Source organism: Ipomoea triloba, chromosome 1, assembly GCF_003576645.1.
Source record: "Ipomoea triloba cultivar NCNSP0323 chromosome 1, ASM357664v1".
Taxonomy (NCBI): Eukaryota; Viridiplantae; Streptophyta; class Magnoliopsida; order Solanales; family Convolvulaceae; genus Ipomoea; species Ipomoea triloba.
The window spans coordinates 27,428,046-27,449,473 of record NC_044916.1 but is presented as its reverse complement, the minus strand read 5'-3'; the positions used below and the strand labels follow the sequence as shown (position 1 = coordinate 27,449,473).

Sequence of the window (21,428 nt, the reverse complement as noted above, 5' to 3'; positions counted from 1 at the left end):
TACTCAGATTACTCGGCCGCCTAGACACTAGGTGGCCTCGGACACCTGACTAGTGCATACTTTTGCAACATTGAACGCTCTGTTTGACATATCTAACTTATAAGTTAGTTTAAAACTAAAAGCTTAAAAGCTAGTAGCTACTAACTTATTTTGAAATGCGTTCCAAAATAAACTTTTATTTAAACTTTCAATGTTTTATCAAACAAAATTTATAACTTATTTGTAGTTTAAAATAAGCTATAAGCTCTAAAATAAGTTATACTAAATATAACCTATACATAAAAAAAATTATTATTATGAACTATACTGCGGGGCGCTACCCCACACTCCCAACCCACCTCACATTACGTGACTAAAGAGAACAAATGTAACCCTGATAAGTGTTGAATTCAACCCCGCTCCATTCTGTCCAACACCTATCATCCTCCAGTACATATGAGACATACACAACAAGGTCAACCAAGATATTAATAGGATACAGATTAGGATGGTCAAGAAACTCATTGACATAGTAATCTATATACTATATTCATACATCAAAACTGCCAAAACAAGAAAGAAAGCTTTCTACTGTGTTACACTATATTCATACATCAAAACAGCCAAAACAAGAAAGAAAGCTTTCTGCTGTGTTTAAAAGGGAAAAAGTTTGTACTGTTGAGGGTGCTAGACAATGGTTTTAACCTGGATTGATTGGAACACTATTTGAGGTGTAGAAGTTGGAATAATATCAGAAACCACCAAAACTGCATCGTCGCGCTTAATCAACCCCTTCGCTTTTATGAGATCTATGGTTTTCTCAATGTTTGCTTCCATGTCATCTGATAGGTCTACTAACACAGGTATTATTCCCCACTGCAGATTGAGAGCCATCCTGGTGCTGCTCTCGTTCGTGAAGCCAAATATTGGAGGGTTTGGACGGTTACGCGAGAGGAGAGATGCCATCTGCCCATTTCTTGTGTACACAAAGATAGCATCTACGCCTATGTTGTTAGCTGCAGACAAAGTAACTATCGATCATGTACTGTAGAATGTTATGTTCAAAACTCAAAAGTTCTTGCTTGTAAAGATTTAGAGTATAATGATGGTATGGAAATTTGGAAATGCGAGGATGTAGGTACCCATTTCTACTGCACAATTACATATCTGCTCTGCGATTTTGTCGGGCAAAGAAACTCCAAGCGTGAGCTGATGTAAACTAGTTTGTCTGTTCTCTGCACGGCTCGATTGTTCCATGCAACTGCTTGCTGTACGCAAGACATCAAGCGCCTTCTGCCCGTACAATCCTATTGCTGATTCACCAGACAACATTAGCGCATCAGCATACTGTCGAACTGCTTCAGAAACATCAGCAACCTGCCACATGAAACAAATTGTTCACACGACAGCTAGGTATTTGGGATTTTAGGCATCAAATTTTCGAGACCACCTAAAGACATATAATATTAGGATATATAAGCTCAACACTTTATAGTATTAGAGCACGATTAGAAGGCTATTCTGGGTTGTGCTGGTTTTTATGATTCCCGTCCTTCTGCTCATGGGTTTGTTACAGTTTAGTAGTTGCCATCAGTTGGTTATAGTGTGATATGTTCATGTTCTCGAACCCGTGGCCTGACTCTAATACCACTTGTTAGAATCAAGCATGCATTTACCACTACGCTAAAAGTTATAGCTAGTAGCACAGGCGCAACTTTATTTCCTTATATCGCTACACATTTTCGAGAGGTTGGACTTGGCCCTTCAGGCCTCCGCCCAACAATCCCCTAGCCACCGGGTGCTGGACTTGGCACTTTACCGGCCTCTGCCCAACAATTATCAATGTTAAGCCTATGGACAGTGTGTGCTTTGAGTCAAAAGGTATGCTTTAGATTGTTGCCAGTGAAACACAAGCTTTACTTTAGGAAAAGATACAATGGATCACCTCCGCTCGTGTAGGAGTGGGATACTCCACCATTGACTCCAAAAGTTGAGAAGCTACAATAACGGGCTTGTTGAGTTGCCGGCAAACATAAGTAATTTTCTCCTGCACGGTAGGAATCTGCGCGAGAGGGATTTCAACTCCAAGGTCTCCTCTTGCTATCATAATTCCATCAGAAGCTTCAACAATTTCTTCCATCTTCCTCAAAGACTCTAAACTCTCGATCTTAGCCAAGGTTTTGATTGAGCTGGGAATTAAAGCAGGGAAGTAAATGCTTTAGCTGCTTAATGGCATCAGCATTTTCACAAATGACAAATATTGAGAGAACCGAAATTCTTGTTGAATTGAGTTTTCATTTGGATGTCACTTCAGAGCACAACTTACTCAGAGGATTTAGTAGACAGGTAGTTCTTTAGCTGCTTGATAGCTTCAGCATCTTTCACAAATGAAACCGCAACAAAATCAACACCTTCCGAAATTCCAAACTCAATGTCTGCCCAATCCTGTAAAAGATGAAATTTCAGACACGAGATTAGAGATTTATGTTAATAAACTACGGAGTACTTATCAATACATCCTTTCTAGACTTAAAGCCTTTAACTTTCAACCACTATTAGTAACCAGAAAACAGAACAAAATAGATATACGACCATTGAAAACTGAACCGGGATATATAGCAACTAGTTGAGGGATTCACCTTCGCTGATAGAGTCGGAAGCTCATTATTACCCCCAACGACCTTTCCATCTCTCCAAAAGCTGAGTTTAGCCCGGGGCAGCAATAGACCAGGGTCGGTGCATTTGCATCGCAAATCATTTCCAATTTTCTCTATAACTTCAAACGTAGCCATTCCTCCATCAATAACAACTTCATCACCAATGTTTATACCTACACATCAACATACAAGCACCTACTAATTCATCTAAAGCTTTCCCCTTTTACCCATATACTAACAATTCACTCTTACTATACTATTACCTTCAGAAAAACCTTCAAAATGTGCTTGAACTGTCAATGGCCGCAAACCTTCAAACTTCTGAGCTGTGAAATTCCAAATTGAGCCCTCCTAAAGGTCCAATCAAACATAGAACTATTAATTTTTTTTAGTATACTATTGACTCTGTTACAATGCAGTTTCTGTTCATAACTACTTTCTCAATCTACTGAAGCACAAAGAGTCAATATCGCCTCCGTTGAGGCTAAAACTCACCCTCTTCCATATGAGAGTGCAACGGGTTCCACTAGACCACTAGACCACAAGGTCTTGGCATAGAACTATTAATTAAGATTGCATTTGAGCTAAACCCAGAAATGAAATTATGACATTGACATTATCCAGTGAGAAGAGTTAGCAATTACCTCTGCCTTGATAGAGGAAGGAGCTCCATGGTCAACCACATGAATCTGACTGCCTTCAGTATCAATCATTACAGACACACAAAACCCTTTTTCTTGATTAAGCTTCTTTATCTTCCTAATCACATCTTGGTGCCACTCCCTTGAGTTATGGCACATGTTAAGCCTCGCCACATTCATCCCTCCCAGAGCCAAATCCTCCAGATTGTCTAAAGAGGAGCACGCCGGCCCGATCGTGCACACGAGCTTCGTCTTCCTTAACCCTAAGAACCCTTTCTCCTTCAACTCCTCTTCTGACACCGCATCAATTCCCTTCAAGCTCTTCAATTTACTAGCATTCTCAATGTGAATCGCCGCCATTACTCTAAGGGCAGCCTTGTTGTCATTCAATCTCTTAGTAGCAAAGCTGAAATTGGGGTTGGGAATTGGAGCAGCAAACACCCTGGGGTTCTTGAATCCGAGAATTGATCTGGTTGGGATGATCTTGGTACCCATGATAGCTGAATCACCAACCATGGCGGCTAAGTTCTGAAAGATCAGAGCTACCCAGATTTTGGGTCAAGCATTAATGTCCCAAAAATAAAGAAAGAAAGGAACTTTGAAAATGGGTTGTTGAAGACTTTTATGTGGATGCTATTCTTGTTGTAATTGGAAACTCCGCCAGTGTAGTTTACAAAGTGAAGGGTTGATAGCAGCTGTTGAGTAGATCCTAGTTTCACAAATCCTACTTTTTATGATCATCTGATGTGATGCAAATAGTGTCTGATAGCAACTTGATCATGAGGGAGTCGTTCCTTTTGGAGTTGTTGGTAGACTAAATTTGAAACAGTGGACCTAACTGAAAGGCAAGCACCCTGCCACCTTGTTCACTGACAAAGTGACAATTGTATGAAATTTGTTTTGCAATGAATATTGAAAATATCGAAATACAATATTTGAATTCATTCTTCACACCCTAGTACTATATTTCTCTCACTTTTTTTTTTGTCCTTTTACATTATGTATCCAATTTATGTTAGATTAATCGCGGAATAGGGCTTCCAAGAACCACGGAGTCGGTATCGGTGTAGTAACAGTCGTCTCGGGCAAGGTCTAAGACAGAAAGAAAAAGATCTTATACAACCCTGGGCAATCCTGCTATTTTGCCGCTTCGGATGAATTCTTTTTTTTGTGCTTTTCGGTATACCAGTGAGAGATCTGTTCCGATGGCCTCCGGCAGCTGCTTCAAAGCCAACGTGGAGCTTCCGCCTTCGAGGTATATTTACCATAATCGTAACCTTATAATTCTTACCCAAAATTCACTGAATAAGATAAATTGGGAGTCCTCAAGTTCCCGCTTATAAACACTACACACAAAAAGTTAGGAGTTTTTTCCTTCTTTTATCAGTCAAAGTCTCTCAATGGCCCCAATTCCTAGTGAGATTTGAGAGTAAATTTCTTTTATCCTTGACCGAATATCTTTTGACGGCTACTTTGTCCCTCATGACTTTATCTCTGTTCTGATACAGTAATATACTCCCACAGTCCCACTATTTTGGTTTTCAAAAATCTATTGATTGCTCTTTCAAACAACTTCACAGCCCATCTTTGGAATAAAAAGGTTTCTGACTCTCGGTTCTCGAATAAAATATTAATATGGGGTGCTAATTAGGTTTGGAGTAATTCAATTTTAAATTAAATTGGAATTTAGATATTTGATATCGTGATCAATAACAATATACAAGTGAGGGAAGAATTGGTATTAATATTATATTGAATTTCTTCTAACTTATCATCAAGATTTTAAATTTGTAAAGATTCAACTTAACAATTTCAACTCTTTGTGTCTGTGTAATTGATAAGCGGATTGCATAAGTAACTACAAGCTAAGGTTAGTGATTTTGTGCTTACTGTTAGCATATTAGTCTCACAAAGGTATATATACCAGATGATAAATTATTTTATAAATATCTAATAAGAAAATACTACTTGGCATGGGCTCCTAAAATTTACTTTCACTTTTTATTCCCTCATGCACATTTTTTATGTAAACATTTTTCTTCGGATCCAATAATGAAGATAACTTATCATTGCTTGTCACATGAAGAAGTAGAAATTGAGAGTGTATGTAATTAATAAGAACTCATCCAATAAACCTTCTCATGTATGTTGACCATTAATGCTCTTATTCTATTAAAATTGGCTTTTGATAACTTTGAGTTTTTCCATCTTCTTAACTCATACCGAGTATTTTTTTACTTCAACAAAAATCTCACAATTTTGATAAAACCATGTTACCTAAATAAACTGCAATTATAATTAAACCATGTTGCTTTTAACTAAAGTGGATTAATTAGACTCTACTAGTAAACCTTTAAACATACATACATAAATATATTCACACATTCTCTAACTCATTTACCTAGCTAGTTTCTTTTCATTTTATGAAAATCGAGTCTCATGCATATTGTATTGATAGAGGATTTGGGAGTGAAGGGCACTGATTCAATGAGATGACGAATATTATATTTATTTGAATCCTATTTAGTTTTAAAATGATACAATAAATAAATAAATATCAACATACTTTGTAATAGTGTTGACACTCTAAGAATTTATAACTTGTGTAATACCAAATTGACATGGTGAGGATGAATGAGTATATTCCATTGAGGAGAGTGTTTATAAGATGAAGCAAGCTCAAAGCTAAAGCGTTGTAAGATTGCCGCCAAGGTGACCTTGCCTTCAACCAATGCAAAATTTTGGCCGATGCATACTCGTGGCCCACCACCAAATGGATAATAAACTCCTGGAATCTTGGAAGCATTTACAATCCCATTTTTGAACCTCTCAGGGTTAAACTCTAATGCATTATCACCCCACAAATCTTTGTCGACATGTAATGAAAGCAATGGCACTATCACATCCACTCCTGCTGGTAACGTGATATTGCCTAATTTTGAATCTGCATTCGTCACGCGGTAGAGGACCGAGAGTGGTGGATACAACCTCAAAACTTCGTGAAATATCATGTTCATCTGTGTAAGTGTAAGAAAATAAAGGATTAGGTGGTGGTTAGTGCTACAAATTTAAAAGAGTTGAATTATAGTGATAAATTATTTATATTGTATCTGTCAAGAATGCACACTTAGGTAGTTAAGTTCAAATATATCTTGTAAAGTACTTTTTTTAAAAAAAATTGTTATTTTTATATATTATATTTTAATATGATATATTAAATTATTTGACTTTAGATTGAAGAGTCGAATCCAATATAATATTTTATCAAAATGCGGCGCTAGCTAGTTGCTATATAATTAAGTATAAAGAAATATAGGGTCTGTTTGAAAATTTGAAAAATTATTTTTTTAAAAATGACGCATTTTGTAAATAATAATAATAATAATAATAATAATAATAATAATAATAATTTTGTGTGTTTGACCGAAGGTCAGTTTTTTTTTTTCTTAGAAATGACATATTATTGTTATAATAATAATAATAATTATTATTATTATTATTATTATTATTATTATTATTATTATTATTATTATTGAGAAACTATCTTGGAGAGAGGATAGAGAAGAGAGAGACGAGAAATTAAAATAAATAATTATGAAAATATCTTCTCACTAAAATCTATAAAGACATTTAATTTTTTGTCAAATTTGAAATTTTTGTGTTGACCATAATAAATATTTTCTTTTAAACTTTGTTTTCTTTGAATATCTAAATACGAAAAAAAAAAAAAAAAAAAAACCTCTCAGAAGTCATTTTCATTTCCAATGGGACTGCCTTAGTCATAATTTTAATTTGTGCGTCATAGTAAATGATTGATTTTGACATAAATAAAAAGGCAGACTTACGATTTTGAGTTGATTCAACTTGTGGAAGTCATAAGGTTGAATGGTAGCGGATCCAAAGACTTGAATTACTTCATCCCTAACTCGTTGTTGCCACTCCAAGTGTTTACCCAATAATATTAAGGTCCATGCAATGAAGTTTGTGGATGATTCTTGGCCTGCAAGATAGAACAGCTTGCACTCTTCTATTACATCATCGCCACTCAATCCCTTATTGTTTCCACTTTCGATTTCATTAAGGTTTGATTCCAACAAAATGCCTAATAGATCTGATGATGTTGTGCCACCAGCAACAGCTTCCTGATACACTCTCATTTGTACCTATTTTACTTGTGTTTTTATGTAGGTTTTATAGTTAATTGTGTGATAAAATGTTGTGTCCAATGCTTATTTCCATGTTTTCATATTTAAAATGGTATAATGCTTGGTTTAAATGTTTTTGATGTGTTTAGAAGTGCATTAGAACCATTTGTGAACAAAAGCCAATCCAAAGGAGCCAAAGAGTTGTAATTCCCGCTACCATGGCGACATCTTGGTAATCGGACCATATCTCTTCCTATGAATATCCAAATGAGATGATTCTTGAGCCATTGGAAAGAAGACTTCAAGGGCTACAACTCTTTTGAAGACATCAAAGTGTAGATTGAAAGGGAAAATGGTCAAAAGATCAAAGAGTTGTAATTTCTGCTAAATATGGCGACACCTCGGTAATTGGACCATATCTCAGCCTAGAAATATCCAAATGAGGTGATTCTTAAACCATTAGAAAGAAGACTTCAAGGGCTACAACTCTTATGAAGACATCAAAGTGTAATTCGAAAGGGAAAAGGGTCAAAATCAGGATGCAAGTCGGAACTGCGTCACAGGAATTTTCGACGCGTCGAACTCAACTTTCGACGCGTCGAAAATCCCAAAAATGAGGCAGAATAGCCTCGTTTCGGCGCTGTAAAGATTCGACGCGTCGAATGTTGGATTCGACGCGTCGAATGTCGCAGATCTGCGATTCTAAACTTCTAAAAATTGTCATTTTTGCCCTCCATTCTCCACCCACTATAAAAGCATCATTTTCTCTTCAAACCCTAAGCTTGGCTGCGGATTTTGGACAAAGGAGAGCAAGAAAGGGAAGCTATCATCTTCTCAAAGAGCTTGAAAGGAAAAATCAATTGGAGAAGAGAGATCAAAGAGAAGAGCTTGGAGGCATCATTCGGGAGAATTTCTTCCTCTCTTTTCTATTTTAAAGCTTTATTGTATATTTGTTGAATCTATTTTAGCCATGATAGGCTAAGCTTTCCTTTGGGATTTTTGGATTGATAAGTGTTTATGAACCTATGTGCCTAGTTCTTAAATTGCTTGAATGAAATATCTATTTGGGTTTATTACTTGTGTTGTAATTGTGGCTTAATTTCTTGATGCTTGTAGTTAAGGATCCTAATTACTTGTTTCATTGCTAAATTTGTCTATGAATTAGAGCACCCACAATTGCACTTGATTCTTGTACCTCGAGAGAGGACATGTTGATTAAGGGATTTATTGTGAATAGCTCACGAGAGTGAGTATTCCAATTATGAATAGCCCACGAGAGTGGGTATTCCATTTATTGCTTGTTCTTGATTATATGTTGTGAATAGCTCACGAGAGTGAGTATTCCAATTACCATGTTTTGGGATTGAATTACGAGAGTAATCTTTCCCTTTTAGATTGCAATCATCCACACTTGTTGAACCCGAATGATTATTTCACTTTAGATTGGCACTAGGTGATTAAACACTTTGACGCCCAAAAATCCCGCTCTTAATCTCTTGTATATAAAAGTCCGTTTGCCTTGCTTCATTTATTTTATTTTCATAATTTTAGATAAATACCCATTGTTAACGTAGGAATAGCTTCTCGTGAATTAATTAGTAACTAGTGCTTAATACCCCGCTTCCCTGTGGATCGATAACCCCGGAATACTCCGGGTATTTGCTTGTACCTAAAAGTGTTACGACCACTTCCCCTCCTCTCGTCATCTCCTTCATCCTCTTCTCCACAACTCCTCGTACCAATGCTCTCACTTCCCTTGATGTCTGTTGTATCTTCCACTTCATTTTAGTTGGCAAATTCCTGCAATAATTAAGCCAAAAGGGGAAAATGTATTTTCTTGTCCTAGGTCAAAGTAAATGTGAGATCCATGTATTGTACTCCGTATGTTTTATTTAAATTTAGTTCTGTATTTTAAAATTTTGTCATATCAACTCATATTTTATTTTAATTAATTAAGACTAGAGAAAATGGTCAAATATGTCTCTAAACTTTACACCAAAATTCAATTATGCACTTAAATTTTTAAAAAGTGAAATTACACCCTTTAACATGACAAATTGAGTCAATGAAGCTCAAGAATCGGTTACAGGTCATTTCAGTTTAAGCACTAAAATCTGGTGATCGGCAACGGCTCGAACGTGTCGGTCGCCATCTACTATAGAAGGCGACCAAAAGGTTGCCTTCTCGGCTTCTCTGACAAGGATGACCATTACAGGTCGCCTTCCCCCGTTGGTCGCCTTCTCTAGTCAATGTCGACCGGCGATAACCGAACCATCGCCGGATTTTCACGCCTGAACTGATAACAGGCCATTTACCAATTATTAGGCTTCATTGACTCAATTTGACATGTTATTAAAGGGTGTAATTAATTGCATTTTTTAAAAGTTTAAGTGCCTAATTGACTTTTGGTGTAAAATTTAGGAGTTTATTTGACGATTTTTCCATTAATTAATTAAATTTCGCATAGTGATACTAAGTTTAACACTTAATTAGTTAGATGAGAGTCACATTATTTCCCTAAAATGTCAAGGGTATAAAAAACACATTGAGGCATTTGTTATTCATTATTCCGGACACTACACATGAAAAATTAAAAGGATATACGGAGTATTTAGCAAGAAAACGATATACGAATTTTCTAGAAGTAAAACTTTTCACAAGCATGTCAAATAAAAACTGTAATTCATTCTTTTTGGGGTGAATTCGATTTGTCATATAATGGGGAGTAAANTTTTTGGATTGATAAGTGTTTATGAACCTATGTGCCTAGTTCTTAAATTGCTTGAATGAAATATCTATTTGGGTTTATTACTTGTGTTGTAATTGTGGCTTAATTTCTTGATGCTTGTAGTTAAGGATCCTAATTACTTGTTTCATTGCTAAATTTGTCTATGAATTAGAGCACCCACAATTGCACTTGATTCTTGTACCTCGAGAGAGGACATGTTGATTAAGGGATTTATTGTGAATAGCTCACGAGAGTGAGTATTCCAATTATGAATAGCCCACGAGAGTGGGTATTCCATTTATTGCTTGTTCTTGATTATATGTTGTGAATAGCTCACGAGAGTGAGTATTCCAATTACCATGTTTTGGGATTGAATTACGAGAGTAATCTTTCCCTTTTAGATTGCAATCATCCACACTTGTTGAACCCGAATGATTATTTCACTTTAGATTGGCACTAGGTGATTAAACACTTTGACGCCCAAAAATCCCGCTCTTAATCTCTTGTATATAAAAGTCCGTTTGCCTTGCTTCATTTATTTTATTTTCATAATTTTAGATAAATACCCATTGTTAACGTAGGAATAGCTTCTCGTGAATTAATTAGTAACTAGTGCTTAATACCCCGCTTCCCTGTGGATCGATAACCCCGGAATACTCCGGGTATTTGCTTGTACCTAAAAGTGTTACGACCACTTCCCCTCCTCTCGTCATCTCCTTCATCCTCTTCTCCACAACTCCTCGTACCAATGCTCTCACTTCCCTTGATGTCTGTTGTATCTTCCACTTCATTTTAGTTGGCAAATTCCTGCAATAATTAAGCCAAAAGGGGAAAATGTATTTTCTTGTCCTAGGTCAAAGTAAATGTGAGATCCATGTATTGTACTCCGTATGTTTTATTTAAATTTAGTTCTGTATTTTAAAATTTTGTCATATCAACTCATATTTTATTTTAATTAATTAAGACTAGAGAAAATGGTCAAATATGTCTCTAAACTTTACACCAAAATTCAATTATGCACTTAAATTTTTAAAAAGTGAAATTACACCCTTTAACATGACAAATTGAGTCAATGAAGCTCAAGAATCGGTTACAGGTCATTTCAGTTTAAGCACTAAAATCTGGTGATCGGCAACGGCTCGAACGTGTCGGTCGCCATCTACTATAGAAGGCGACCAAAAGGTTGCCTTCTCGGCTTCTCTGACAAGGATGACCATTACAGGTCGCCTTCCCCCGTTGGTCGCCTTCTCTAGTCAATGTCGACCGGCGATAACCGAACCATCGCCGGATTTTCACGCCTGAACTGATAACAGGCCATTTACCAATTATTAGGCTTCATTGACTCAATTTGACATGTTATTAAAGGGTGTAATTAATTGCATTTTTTAAAAGTTTAAGTGCCTAATTGACTTTTGGTGTAAAATTTAGGAGTTTATTTGACGATTTTTCCATTAATTAATTAAATTTCGCATAGTGATACTAAGTTTAACACTTAATTAGTTAGATGAGAGTCACATTATTTCCCTAAAATGTCAAGGGTATAAAAAACACATTGAGGCATTTGTTATTCATTATTCCGGACACTACACATGAAAAATTAAAAGGATATACGGAGTATTTAGCAAGAAAACGATATACGAATTTTCTAGAAGTAAAACTTTTCACAAGCATGTCAAATAAAAACTGTAATTCATTCTTTTTGGGGTGAATTCGATTTGTCATATAATGGGGAGTAAAATTGTGAATAGGAGTATGATTTGATTTAATTAGTATGATTATAAAGCTAATTAAGGATATTTAGTAAAAGAGAAGTTTACTTAATTACCAATATTGTGGGACGAATAGAAATGGTCCAAGGCCAGTGACAAGCTTGGTGAGCTTAGAAAGTTTGTCAAATATATTTCTTCCTTCTTCAAAGTTGCTCCCAAAAGCAACTCTTGCAATTGCATCGCTGGTTAAGGTGCCAACGTACGGCCACACGTCCACCTCCGACCCATCTGCCTTTACGATGTTGTCCAGTTTTTCAACCATCTCACGACTACTTGCATAGAATGCAGGCACCATAGCCTATATTGTACGGTGTATATATGTATCAACAAAAATGATATTTTATTTTAATTTGAAGAAAATTTTCAATATATATATTTAGCTAGTAGAGAGTTATAACTTATAACTAACAACAACGTAATTAATTAATTAACCTTCAACTTCTCCAGGTGAAAAGCTGGATTGATGATCCTTCTATACATTGACCATCTGCTTGCTTCACACACAACTAATCCTCGTACCATCTCCATCATTGCCGGATTACTTGGCCTTTCAAAATCCTTGTAATTTGCGAGTATCTCCTTTATCATTTCAGGCTCCAAGATTAACACTGCTGGTTTTGGTCCAAGCCACACAAATGACTTCTTGCCTATACACATGTATGTTTTTCATAAATTCGCATTGAATCACTGTAAATCTGTAATTAATTAATTAGTTGGTTTTTATTCATGTAAGATTTTATTTTAAAAGTGGTCGGAAAAATCGTTGCTTACTTTTCCTAAAGTTTGGACTTTTAATTTTTAGAGTGGTCAGAAAAAGGGCCTCCGGCTCGAACCCACTCCCTTTCATGCCTTTCATGTGGGAGTGTAAACCAGGTGCCATTAGACCACGAGGTCTTTGGCTGTGGCGGTATATATATAATTAAGGAAATAAAGTTATGAGGTGTTAGAGAATTGTTAGCCTGAGGAAAGTGAAATTGAAGATGTGGTGATATAATGATAAGTGTTTGATCTTAACAGAATATCTTATTAATCATTCAGAACATGTCAAAGCAGCATTATATTTAACTTGAAATTTGTAATAAATTTTTAATTGATGGCTAAAGGAACATACCATGGGCGGTGATGGTTTTATACAAGAAGGGGAGGATGCGAGGGGAGATGTGATTGGAGAGATTGTCCAAAGGTTCACTGCGGTTTGCTTCCATGAAGGAGTGAGCCACTTGTATCAAGTCTCCGATCAAAAGCTTGTAAGAATTGCCAGAAAAGCCTTGCTGTCTAAGCACCTTTTCTACCCTCTTTGGCCTAAACCACACCCAATTCAGGAATTTGCATATCAGTGTTGAAAGTATGACTGCAAACGAAACTGCAATGCTATTGTACAACATCTCCATCTCTTCTTGATCACTTTAATTCTTTAAACTTCTAAACTACTGCACATGTGTGTGTATATATATAGAGAGGGAAAGGGTATTGGATCAAATGAGATGGAGAGAAATAAGAATCTAATTTCAGCTTTACATATGAAAAAATCGGTCAATAAGATCAATTTTTTTTTTTTTTAAGTAATATTTCCATAATTATCACTAGTTTTACCATGCAAAGTAGTAGTGATATTTTAGATATAATTATATCTATAGTGATTCGACTGGAGTAATTCAAGATCAAAGGCACTTGATGAAAAGAAAACTCATGAAACTACAATGTCTTAGAAGAAACCATTGACATTTTAGATTTTAAAGTACTCAAAAATTGCATTGAAGATAAACTAGCTAGCCAATTTACCAAGTTTCTTACTATGTTTCAATTCATACAAAGCAAAGCAAGGAGTTATTATTTCATTATCTTATCTTGATTTTTTTTAATAATAGTTGGAAGGCTAACATAGAGAAATAATTGAATCAAGGGGATGAAGAGATATTGCTTGATTATACAAGCTAGGAAATTGAGTTTAAATTTCTATATTACAAAGAAGAGGTAAATTAGGAGTTACAAATATAATGATTTTTTGGGTAACGAGGAAACCCACAACTAATATTCGAGAGTATATACGAGATAAACTTATCTCTTTTGTAATAGCTCGTAAATCACACACAAGAAAGGTAAACTGCATTAAAAAGATCATGTGTGACGGACACGACCGAGTGAATGTTGGCAATAATCAAACTCATGTAATAAAGGATGGATGATGATGACGCATTATTAATTATTCTAGAAATTATATTTGTTCGCCCAAGCTAAGGATAATCGTCTACGCACTATTGTGGGTAATATACTCTGATCTTGAGGAAATCAGGGTTCTAATCTTCCGTGAATGGGAGTTCACCTACATAACATACCTGAGTTGCATTTGAAGGTAGGAGGTTTGAGAAAGTAGTTTATGAACAAATACTACATTATAATTGAGTCAGTAGTATTCAAAAAAAAAAAAACAAATACATATTAAATTTTTCTTCTTTATGGGATAGTGATTTTTCTTCTTTATGGGATAGTGATTTACGTATTGATTCAACCACATTAACCATTCCTGAGTGTCTCAATAAACTCATAGTTAGAGTTTCAATTTTATGTTATAGAAATAAATTTCTTAGTTCTAATAATACAAAGAGTCACCCCGGTTACACTCTCATACTCCTATATAAAAGGTGGTGGGTTTGAATCTTAGTGGAGGTAATATTAACTATTTGTGCTTCAGTTGGTTAAGAAAGTAGTTATGAACTGATACTGCATTGTAACAGAGTCAGTAGTAATAAAATAATAATAATACAAAGAGTCATAGCCCTGCCACATCCCCTATGCGTACTGTGTACTAGTCATTAAGAAATTTCCACTATTATTGTAATTACTCCGTATTATTTTTATGGTCTCGTAATAATAATGATCTCAGAAGCCATAGGGTTAGGCATTGTTAGGCTGGCTTTAGTACCACAATATTAAGGGCACAACGGTAATGAATTAAACTATTAAAGTTTACGGCTCATTAGACTATAACAAAAAATTCGACAAAACCCATTTAGAAGCTTATAACTTATTTTAATTAGTTATTAATAAGTTATAAATTCTGTTTGATAATATTATCAAAATAAGCTAGTAACTTAAAATAATAACTTATTTTGAAAAGTAATGTTAAAAAAAATAAATTAGTAGGTTTTTAACCATTAACCGAATGAAAGTTCATATTTCCGAATTAACCAAACTAATTTTTTTTTATTAATCGTTCAGTTAAATTCTAGTCCAATTTAAAAAACCTTAAAATTTATAAATAAAATTTATAAATTCATAGTTTCACATCACAAAATAGTCATTACATCAATATATAAATGATAAAATTTGAAAAACTAGTCTAAAAATATAAATTATAAAAATTAACACACACACACACACACACATATATATATATATATCAGTTAATTCGATTAACATGATACTTTCAAACTGAATTAACCGTTAATCAAACTTCTTAAAAAAATTAACTAAATCAAAATGTTTTGGTAAAAAAAATGATTGATTGAAAATTGTCAATTTGATCAGTTAATCAATTTTGATTATAGGTTCTTTTGGATAGATGGGTTGCATTTTGTGCATTATAGGCGGATCCCAGACTCTCACAAGCCGTTTGGTTGGGAGGAATGAATTAGGGGGGAAAAGAATTGTAATTCGGTGGGAATTGTAATTCAATGAATAAGGTAGGAATTGAAATTACAGTGTTTGGTATGCAAGAATAGAAGTACAGGGAATTGAAAGGTAATAAGTGACATAATGACTAAAATGCCCTTATATAATAATAATAATAATAATAATAATAATAATAATAATAATAATTTTCTTGATTACTAGATTGTGATACTAATTACAATTCGTATTTGATTTTCTATATTCTAATGAATATATTGTTATGAAAATAAGCAAATTTAACCATATTAATATATATATGCTATTTGCTAAACTGCCTTATATATACACAATTTTAAAATGGGAAACTAGTCATACTAATATGTCAATATATAAATAATTCTTAACTGCATCTATCTTTTTTATTTATTATTATTCTTCTTGCTAATTTATTACTCCATCCACACATATATACTAAAATATATATATATATATATATATATATATATATATATATATATATATATATATATATATATATATATACACACACACACACACAGAATACAGAATACATAAATATATATACACAGAATACAAAATACATATATACACAGAATACATAATACATATATACATAGAATCTACACATAACCTACTGCAAAATAATAATAATAATAATAATAAAAGAGATAAAAACAGTTTCGAAAAGAAATGAACAGATAAAGAACAGATTTAGAAAAAAAAAAAAAAACAAGTAGATCTGAAGATTGCTGCCTTGCTTGCCGTCCTTCTACTCTGCGTCTCTGCTTCCCTTTTGCGCAAAATAGAACCAGAGAAGAGAGAAAATAGGGATAGAGATGAGAATGAGATAGTGGGATGGCAGACAAGTGCATTATTTCATAGGGTAATTTTGTCTTCACACCACCACTTTTTCTCCCACAAAGCACCGAATTCTAATTCTGAGGGGGGGATTCGGAATTGTAAATCAGCAAAAGGAGGGAATCCTCCAACCAAACGTCGTAGTTTCTCAATTCGTTGAATTTAAATTCAGCTCCACCCAAATTACATTGAACCAAACAGCCCGTCAGAGGCTCGAATCTTGCAACCGTCACAAGCAGATCGAGATGGAGCTGTCATGGGAGCAAAAATTATACAGCCCATATATATATATATATATATATATATATATATATATATATATATATATATATATATATATTCTTTAATTGAATCTAGAAATAAGGTTTCTTGAAAAGTTTGAAATTCTAACTTTGAAAGTATTGTGTTTGAAATTTCAGTAGGAAAGATTTTGTCTAATCCTTCTTTGATTAAGTTATGGTTTGGTACAGTAATATCGTAGTCGAAATATGTTTCTGAGTTTGGGTCTTGGTAAAAAGTATGGATTCCATCAGTTTCCTGATGTATTTTTTCAGTTAAAAAGTTTTTAGTACTACCAAAGTATTGTTGAATAAGTTTTTTATCCATGGTGATAAATAGTTTTTCAAGAAGTTTTAAGTTTAAGGAAAACCTTTTGGTTTAAAGCTTCTTCTTCTCTCTCGCATCACAGGTTGTTATACTAAGGGTTTTATTACTTATCTAGATCTTTTTAGTTTATGTTTGTTCTTACTTTTATTGCTTTATTATCAGATTTGTTCTTTTTATTTTCACCTTATCATCCCTAACCTACTAACCAAAGGATCCCATGACCCTCCGTCTACAACCTTAACAACATCTAAGTATTCAAACTCAGGTTTCTCTTTTCCCCACCTGGGTACTTTCTCTACCTGACATACAAACTTAGACTACACAGGTTGCTTCGGCTCAAGCAGGATTTACGTCTTTTAAATATGAACAATAAGAACAATAAAGCATAATAATAAGAACAAACACAAAGTAAAGAGATCTGGTTTAAGTAATATTACCTCTTAGTAGCAATCTGTTTTGCAGAGAAAAGAAGAAAGTTTTTAGAAGTGAAGTGTTTTCTGAAAAGGGTTTTTCATTGATAATTTTCTTGTGTTCTTGTTGTATTTTTTACAAATGTACAAGCTTCTTCTTATATAGAGAGAAGAAGAAGGGCCTAGAACTAACTTTACAGCTGTCTACAACTATTTACATTATTGACATTCCGAAGATAAGATGTAATCTTATCTCATATCTTCGGTTGAAGTAACAGAAAGATAAGGAATCTTATCTCCTTACCCTATAGTCAAAAAGTGTACAGCTAAAGTGGTACGTTTAAAGTAAAGTTGAAAGGGACAGGCTCCCTTATCTTGGCCAAAGAAGTAAAGTGATGCCTTCTTATCAAGATAAACTCATATCTTCAGATTCAGAAGACGACAAAGTTTTCGGCAGTACCCTCCTGATCCTTCTCTTGTAGGAGTTGACAAGTCTTGGATTGGAATGAGTGATTTCAAAAGGAAAAAAGTATCTTGATCCGATGCTTGGATCACAGTATATTTTCCCATGAGAGTCCTCTCTAAGTATGTTCTTGTTGGCAAATTTAAATTTTGTCCAGTTGAAGTTCTCCGCAAGTATTTTTGGCTCTGGCCTGATCAAGTTGTATTTCCACTGTTTCTTCAAGTTTCAAGGCCTTGGGGTGTTGGTGTTCTGTTTTCGAAGTCTTTGTATTCATCATCCACATTATGGAAGTTTACTTCTAGTAGATGATAGGCAGGTTTATTTTCTTTGAAGTCTGGGTAAAGGGAAGTGAAATCCAATCTGAATTTTTTAGGGAATTCAGGGATAATAGTTTCAAAAGTTTCTGCCAGCATTTCTGGAAGTATTCCAGAAAATTCATGGAGTGGAGAAATATTGGCTGACTTAACCAACCCATGTTTTAAAAGTGTAGAAAAGTTGACTGGATAATCCTGAAATTTAAAAGGTTTAAACCCAGGAATAAGAAGTCGAGCTCTTCTAATAGCAAACTCAAGTTTACAAAGACATTCAAAATCATCAGATTGTTGGTTTTCTGGGCAATCTGGAAAAAGTAAAGAACAAGTCTTATAAAGATTATAATTGAAATCCCAAGAAATTGAGATTCCGGGAGTTGAAATGCCTGAGTTGGCAATTTGAGCAAGGCATTCTTGGAGTATGACAAAAGTTTTTATCGAGCATTCTCCAGGAGAGATTGGAGTTGTGGTTAGTGAAGGGGAAGTGATAGATTTGAGGGAAATGGCTGGAGTTGGGATCTTCCCAAGTGAAGGAATCTCCTTTTCCTTAAGTTTCGAGGAAGTTTTCATTACTTCTGAAAAAGTATTCTCAAGTTTCTTTTTGGGAATTTGAGGTTCAAACCTTTGAAGTTTCTTTGAGCTGGAAGCTCCAGTTTCTAAGTTTTTCAGAAGTTCTTGATCAGAGAACTGATCCAAGTGTTTTAGGTATTCTTTATACCTAAGTATTTGTTCAGAAACAACAAAGTCATTTCCAAACTTTTGAGTTAACATAGAAGTGGCCTCCTCAATACTGTAATATCCTTTATACAAAGGATTTCCAGATTTTGGATCTTTCTTAAATTCCTCAAGTTCAATGATCATTTCTTCCCATGTCAAGTATAAACCAGCATTCCTGCCAGTATAAAGTGCATAACAAGTAAATGGTTTTTTGGTCTTATGCCTTCCAGAGACCAAAAATTGGATTAAGTAGTCTACGCAAGTAGCCTTCCTTCCGGAAGATTGGGCTATAGTTGACAAGCTCCAAATATTGTCAACTAAGCATTGTTCTTCTTCAGTAAGTTTCTCACGAAGTAGAGTTTTGAACTGATTCCTTTCAGGAATAACAGCAAGTTCATATCTGTCCACCTTGAAAGTTTTCTCCATAGTGAAGTCTAGAAAAGTTCTGCAAAACTTAGACAAATTGTTAAAATAATCTATGGAGGATCATAAAGTTTGTAATCTAAAATGTTTCTGGAAAGGATATCCGCAAGTCGATTATCTTTTCCTTTAGTATGTTCCCATTTAATATGGAAACCTCTAGTTAGCACAAATTCTCTGAATTTGAGCCATCTGTTTGCAGTAAGTTTCCTTTCGTTTTTAGTGTCTGCAAATTTTACTATGGACTCGCAATCTGTCCTTATAATAAAAAATTTTCTTGAAAGTATAAAAAGTGCAAATTTTTCTAAGACATAAATAATAGCAAGTAATTCATAATCCATAGAAGTTAAGTATCCTTTTTCCTTAAATACACCAGAAGTGTATCTGCAGAGTTTTTCAGTAGATTTAGGAGAGTATTCAGTTGGTTTTTTAATAAGTATTCCTCCCCATCCATCTTTACTTCCATCAGTTTGTACTATTAAGTAATCTGAATCTAATGGTAATGCCATAGGTTCAAGTTGTTGTATTTTTTCTTTTATTTGTTGAACCATTTTAATATCCTGGTCATTAAAGTTTCTATATCCTTTAGTTTGTGATTTATTGTAAAGTGGTGTAGTGAGTTTTGCAAGATCTTTAAAATAAGGTCTAGTATAATTTACTAATCCTAGAAAGGATTGTAATTGCTTTAAGTTTTCAAGTTTATCTGGAAATTCAAGTATCTTTCTAGAGATATGTGGTTGGAGTTTAATAGTACCTTCTCCTATCTCAGCTCCTAAAAAAGAAATATGGTTTTTGCAAAGTTCCATTTTCTTTTTAGAAACAATAAGTCCATATTTTTCAAAAATAGTAAAGATAGTATAAAGATGAGCTCTATGCTCTTCTTTAGTTTTTGAAAAAACAAGCATATCGTCTATATAGATGCAAGTAAAGTCATAGCAATCCTTAAAAAATTCATCCATCATTCTTTGAAATTTTTGAGGAGCGTTTTTAAGTCCAAATGGCATTACTTTCCATTCAAAAAGTCCCAATGGACACGAAAAGGCTGTCCATTCTATGCTCTCTGGATGCATTCTAACTTGCCAAAATCCAGATTTTAAGTCGAATTTTGAAAACCAGTTTCTATTTTGTATTTTGTTAATTANTTTAGGGAATTCAGGGATAATAGTTTCAAAAGTTTCTGCCAGCATTTCTGGAAGTATTCCAGAAAATTCATGGAGTGGAGAAATATTGGCTGACTTAACCAACCCATGTTTTAAAAGTGTAGAAAAGTTGACTGGATAATCCTGAAATTTAAAAGGTTTAAACCCAGGAATAAGAAGTCGAGCTCTTCTAATAGCAAACTCAAGTTTACAAAGACATTCAAAATCATCAGATTGTTGGTTTTCTGGGCAATCTGGAAAAAGTAAAGAACAAGTCTTATAAAGATTATAATTGAAATCCCAAGAAATTGAGATTCCGGGAGTTGAAATGCCTGAGTTGGCAATTTGAGCAAGGCATTCTTGGAGTATGACAAAAGTTTTTATCGAGCATTCTCCAGGAGAGATTGGAGTTGTGGTTAGTGAAGGGGAAGTGATAGATTTGAGGGAAATGGCTGGAGTTGGGATCTTCCCAAGTGAAGGAATCTCCTTTTCCTTAAGTTTCGAGGAAGTTTTCATTACTTCTGAAAAAGTATTCTCAAGTTTCTTTTTGGGAATTTGAGGTTCAAACCTTTGAAGTTTCTTTGAGCTGGAAGCTCCAGTTTCTAAGTTTTTCAGAAGTTCTTGATCAGAGAACTGATCCAAGTGTTTTAGGTATTCTTTATACCTAAGTATTTGTTCAGAAACAACAAAGTCATTTCCAAACTTTTGAGTTAACATAGAAGTGGCCTCCTCAATACTGTAATATCCTTTATACAAAGGATTTCCAGATTTTGGATCTTTCTTAAATTCCTCAAGTTCAATGATCATTTCTTCCCATGTCAAGTATAAACCAGCATTCCTGCCAGTATAAAGTGCATAACAAGTAAATGGTTTTTTGGTCTTATGCCTTCCAGAGACCAAAAATTGGATTAAGTAGTCTACGCAAGTAGCCTTCCTTCCGGAAGATTGGGCT

General features: G+C 34.4%; 3 protein-coding genes across 3 annotated transcripts; all 3 read right to left on the bottom strand.

The window, feature by feature from the left end:
- Positions 1-455: 455 nt before the first annotated feature.
- Positions 456-4,096, bottom strand: LOC116016967 (pyruvate kinase isozyme A, chloroplastic-like). Its single transcript, XM_031257455.1, has 7 exons — positions 3,281-4,096; positions 2,900-2,987; positions 2,619-2,809; positions 2,306-2,424; positions 1,925-2,168; positions 1,122-1,356; positions 456-995 (listed from the first exon to the last, which is right to left on the bottom strand). Exons 1-7 carry the CDS (start codon positions 3,791-3,793, stop codon positions 667-669), a joined length of 1,719 nt encoding a protein of 572 aa, XP_031113315.1. The 5' UTR covers positions 3,794-4,096; the 3' UTR covers positions 456-666.
- Positions 4,097-5,777: 1,681 nt separating this feature from the next.
- On the bottom strand, positions 5,778-7,434 carry LOC116011699 (cytochrome P450 72A225-like). Its single transcript, XM_031251104.1, has 2 exons — positions 7,123-7,434; positions 5,778-6,294 (listed from the first exon to the last, which is right to left on the bottom strand). Exons 1-2 carry the CDS (start codon positions 7,432-7,434, stop codon positions 5,872-5,874), a joined length of 735 nt encoding a protein of 244 aa, XP_031106964.1. The 3' UTR covers positions 5,778-5,871.
- A 3,295-nt stretch (positions 7,435-10,729) lies between these two features.
- On the bottom strand, positions 10,730-17,507 carry LOC116001898 (cytochrome P450 72A225-like). Its single transcript, XM_031241851.1, has 5 exons — positions 17,454-17,507; positions 13,031-13,221; positions 12,352-12,566; positions 11,976-12,217; positions 10,730-10,957 (listed from the first exon to the last, which is right to left on the bottom strand). The coding sequence occupies exons 2-5, from the start codon at positions 13,122-13,124 to the stop codon at positions 10,753-10,755; spliced, it is 756 nt and encodes a 251-aa protein (XP_031097711.1). The 5' UTR covers positions 13,125-13,221; positions 17,454-17,507; the 3' UTR covers positions 10,730-10,752.
- Between the last annotated feature and the right edge of the window lie 3,921 nt (positions 17,508-21,428).

What these genes read in the sequence shown, in the direction of transcription:
- LOC116011699 (XM_031251104.1), bottom strand. Translation starts at nt 7,434, where the DNA reads ATGAGAGTGTATCAGGAAGCTGTTGCTGGTGGCACAACATCATCAGAT. An exon ending in AGTTGAATCAACTCAAAATC is followed by an intron (nt 6,295 to 7,122) that starts GTAAGTCTGCCT and finishes ACACTTACACAG; the next exon opens with ATGAACATGATATTTCACGA.
- LOC116001898 (XM_031241851.1), bottom strand. Translation starts at nt 13,124, where the DNA reads ATGGAAGCAAACCGCAGTGAACCTTTGGACAATCTCTCCAATCACATC. An exon ending in TAAAACCATCACCGCCCATG is followed by an intron (nt 12,567 to 13,030) that starts GTATGTTCCTTT and finishes ACATGTGTATAG; the next exon opens with GCAAGAAGTCATTTGTGTGG. An exon ending in CTATTCGTCCCACAATATTG is followed by an intron (nt 10,958 to 11,975) that starts GTAATTAAGTAA and finishes TAATTATTGCAG; the next exon opens with GAATTTGCCAACTAAAATGA.
- LOC116016967 (XM_031257455.1), bottom strand. Translation starts at nt 3,793, where the DNA reads ATGGTTGGTGATTCAGCTATCATGGGTACCAAGATCATCCCAACCAGA. An exon ending in CTTCCTCTATCAAGGCAGAG is followed by an intron (nt 2,988 to 3,280) that starts GTAATTGCTAAC and finishes TTGGACCTTTAG; the next exon opens with GAGGGCTCAATTTGGAATTT. An exon ending in TTTTGAAGGTTTTTCTGAAG is followed by an intron (nt 2,810 to 2,899) that starts GTAATAGTATAG and finishes GTTGATGTGTAG; the next exon opens with GTATAAACATTGGTGATGAA.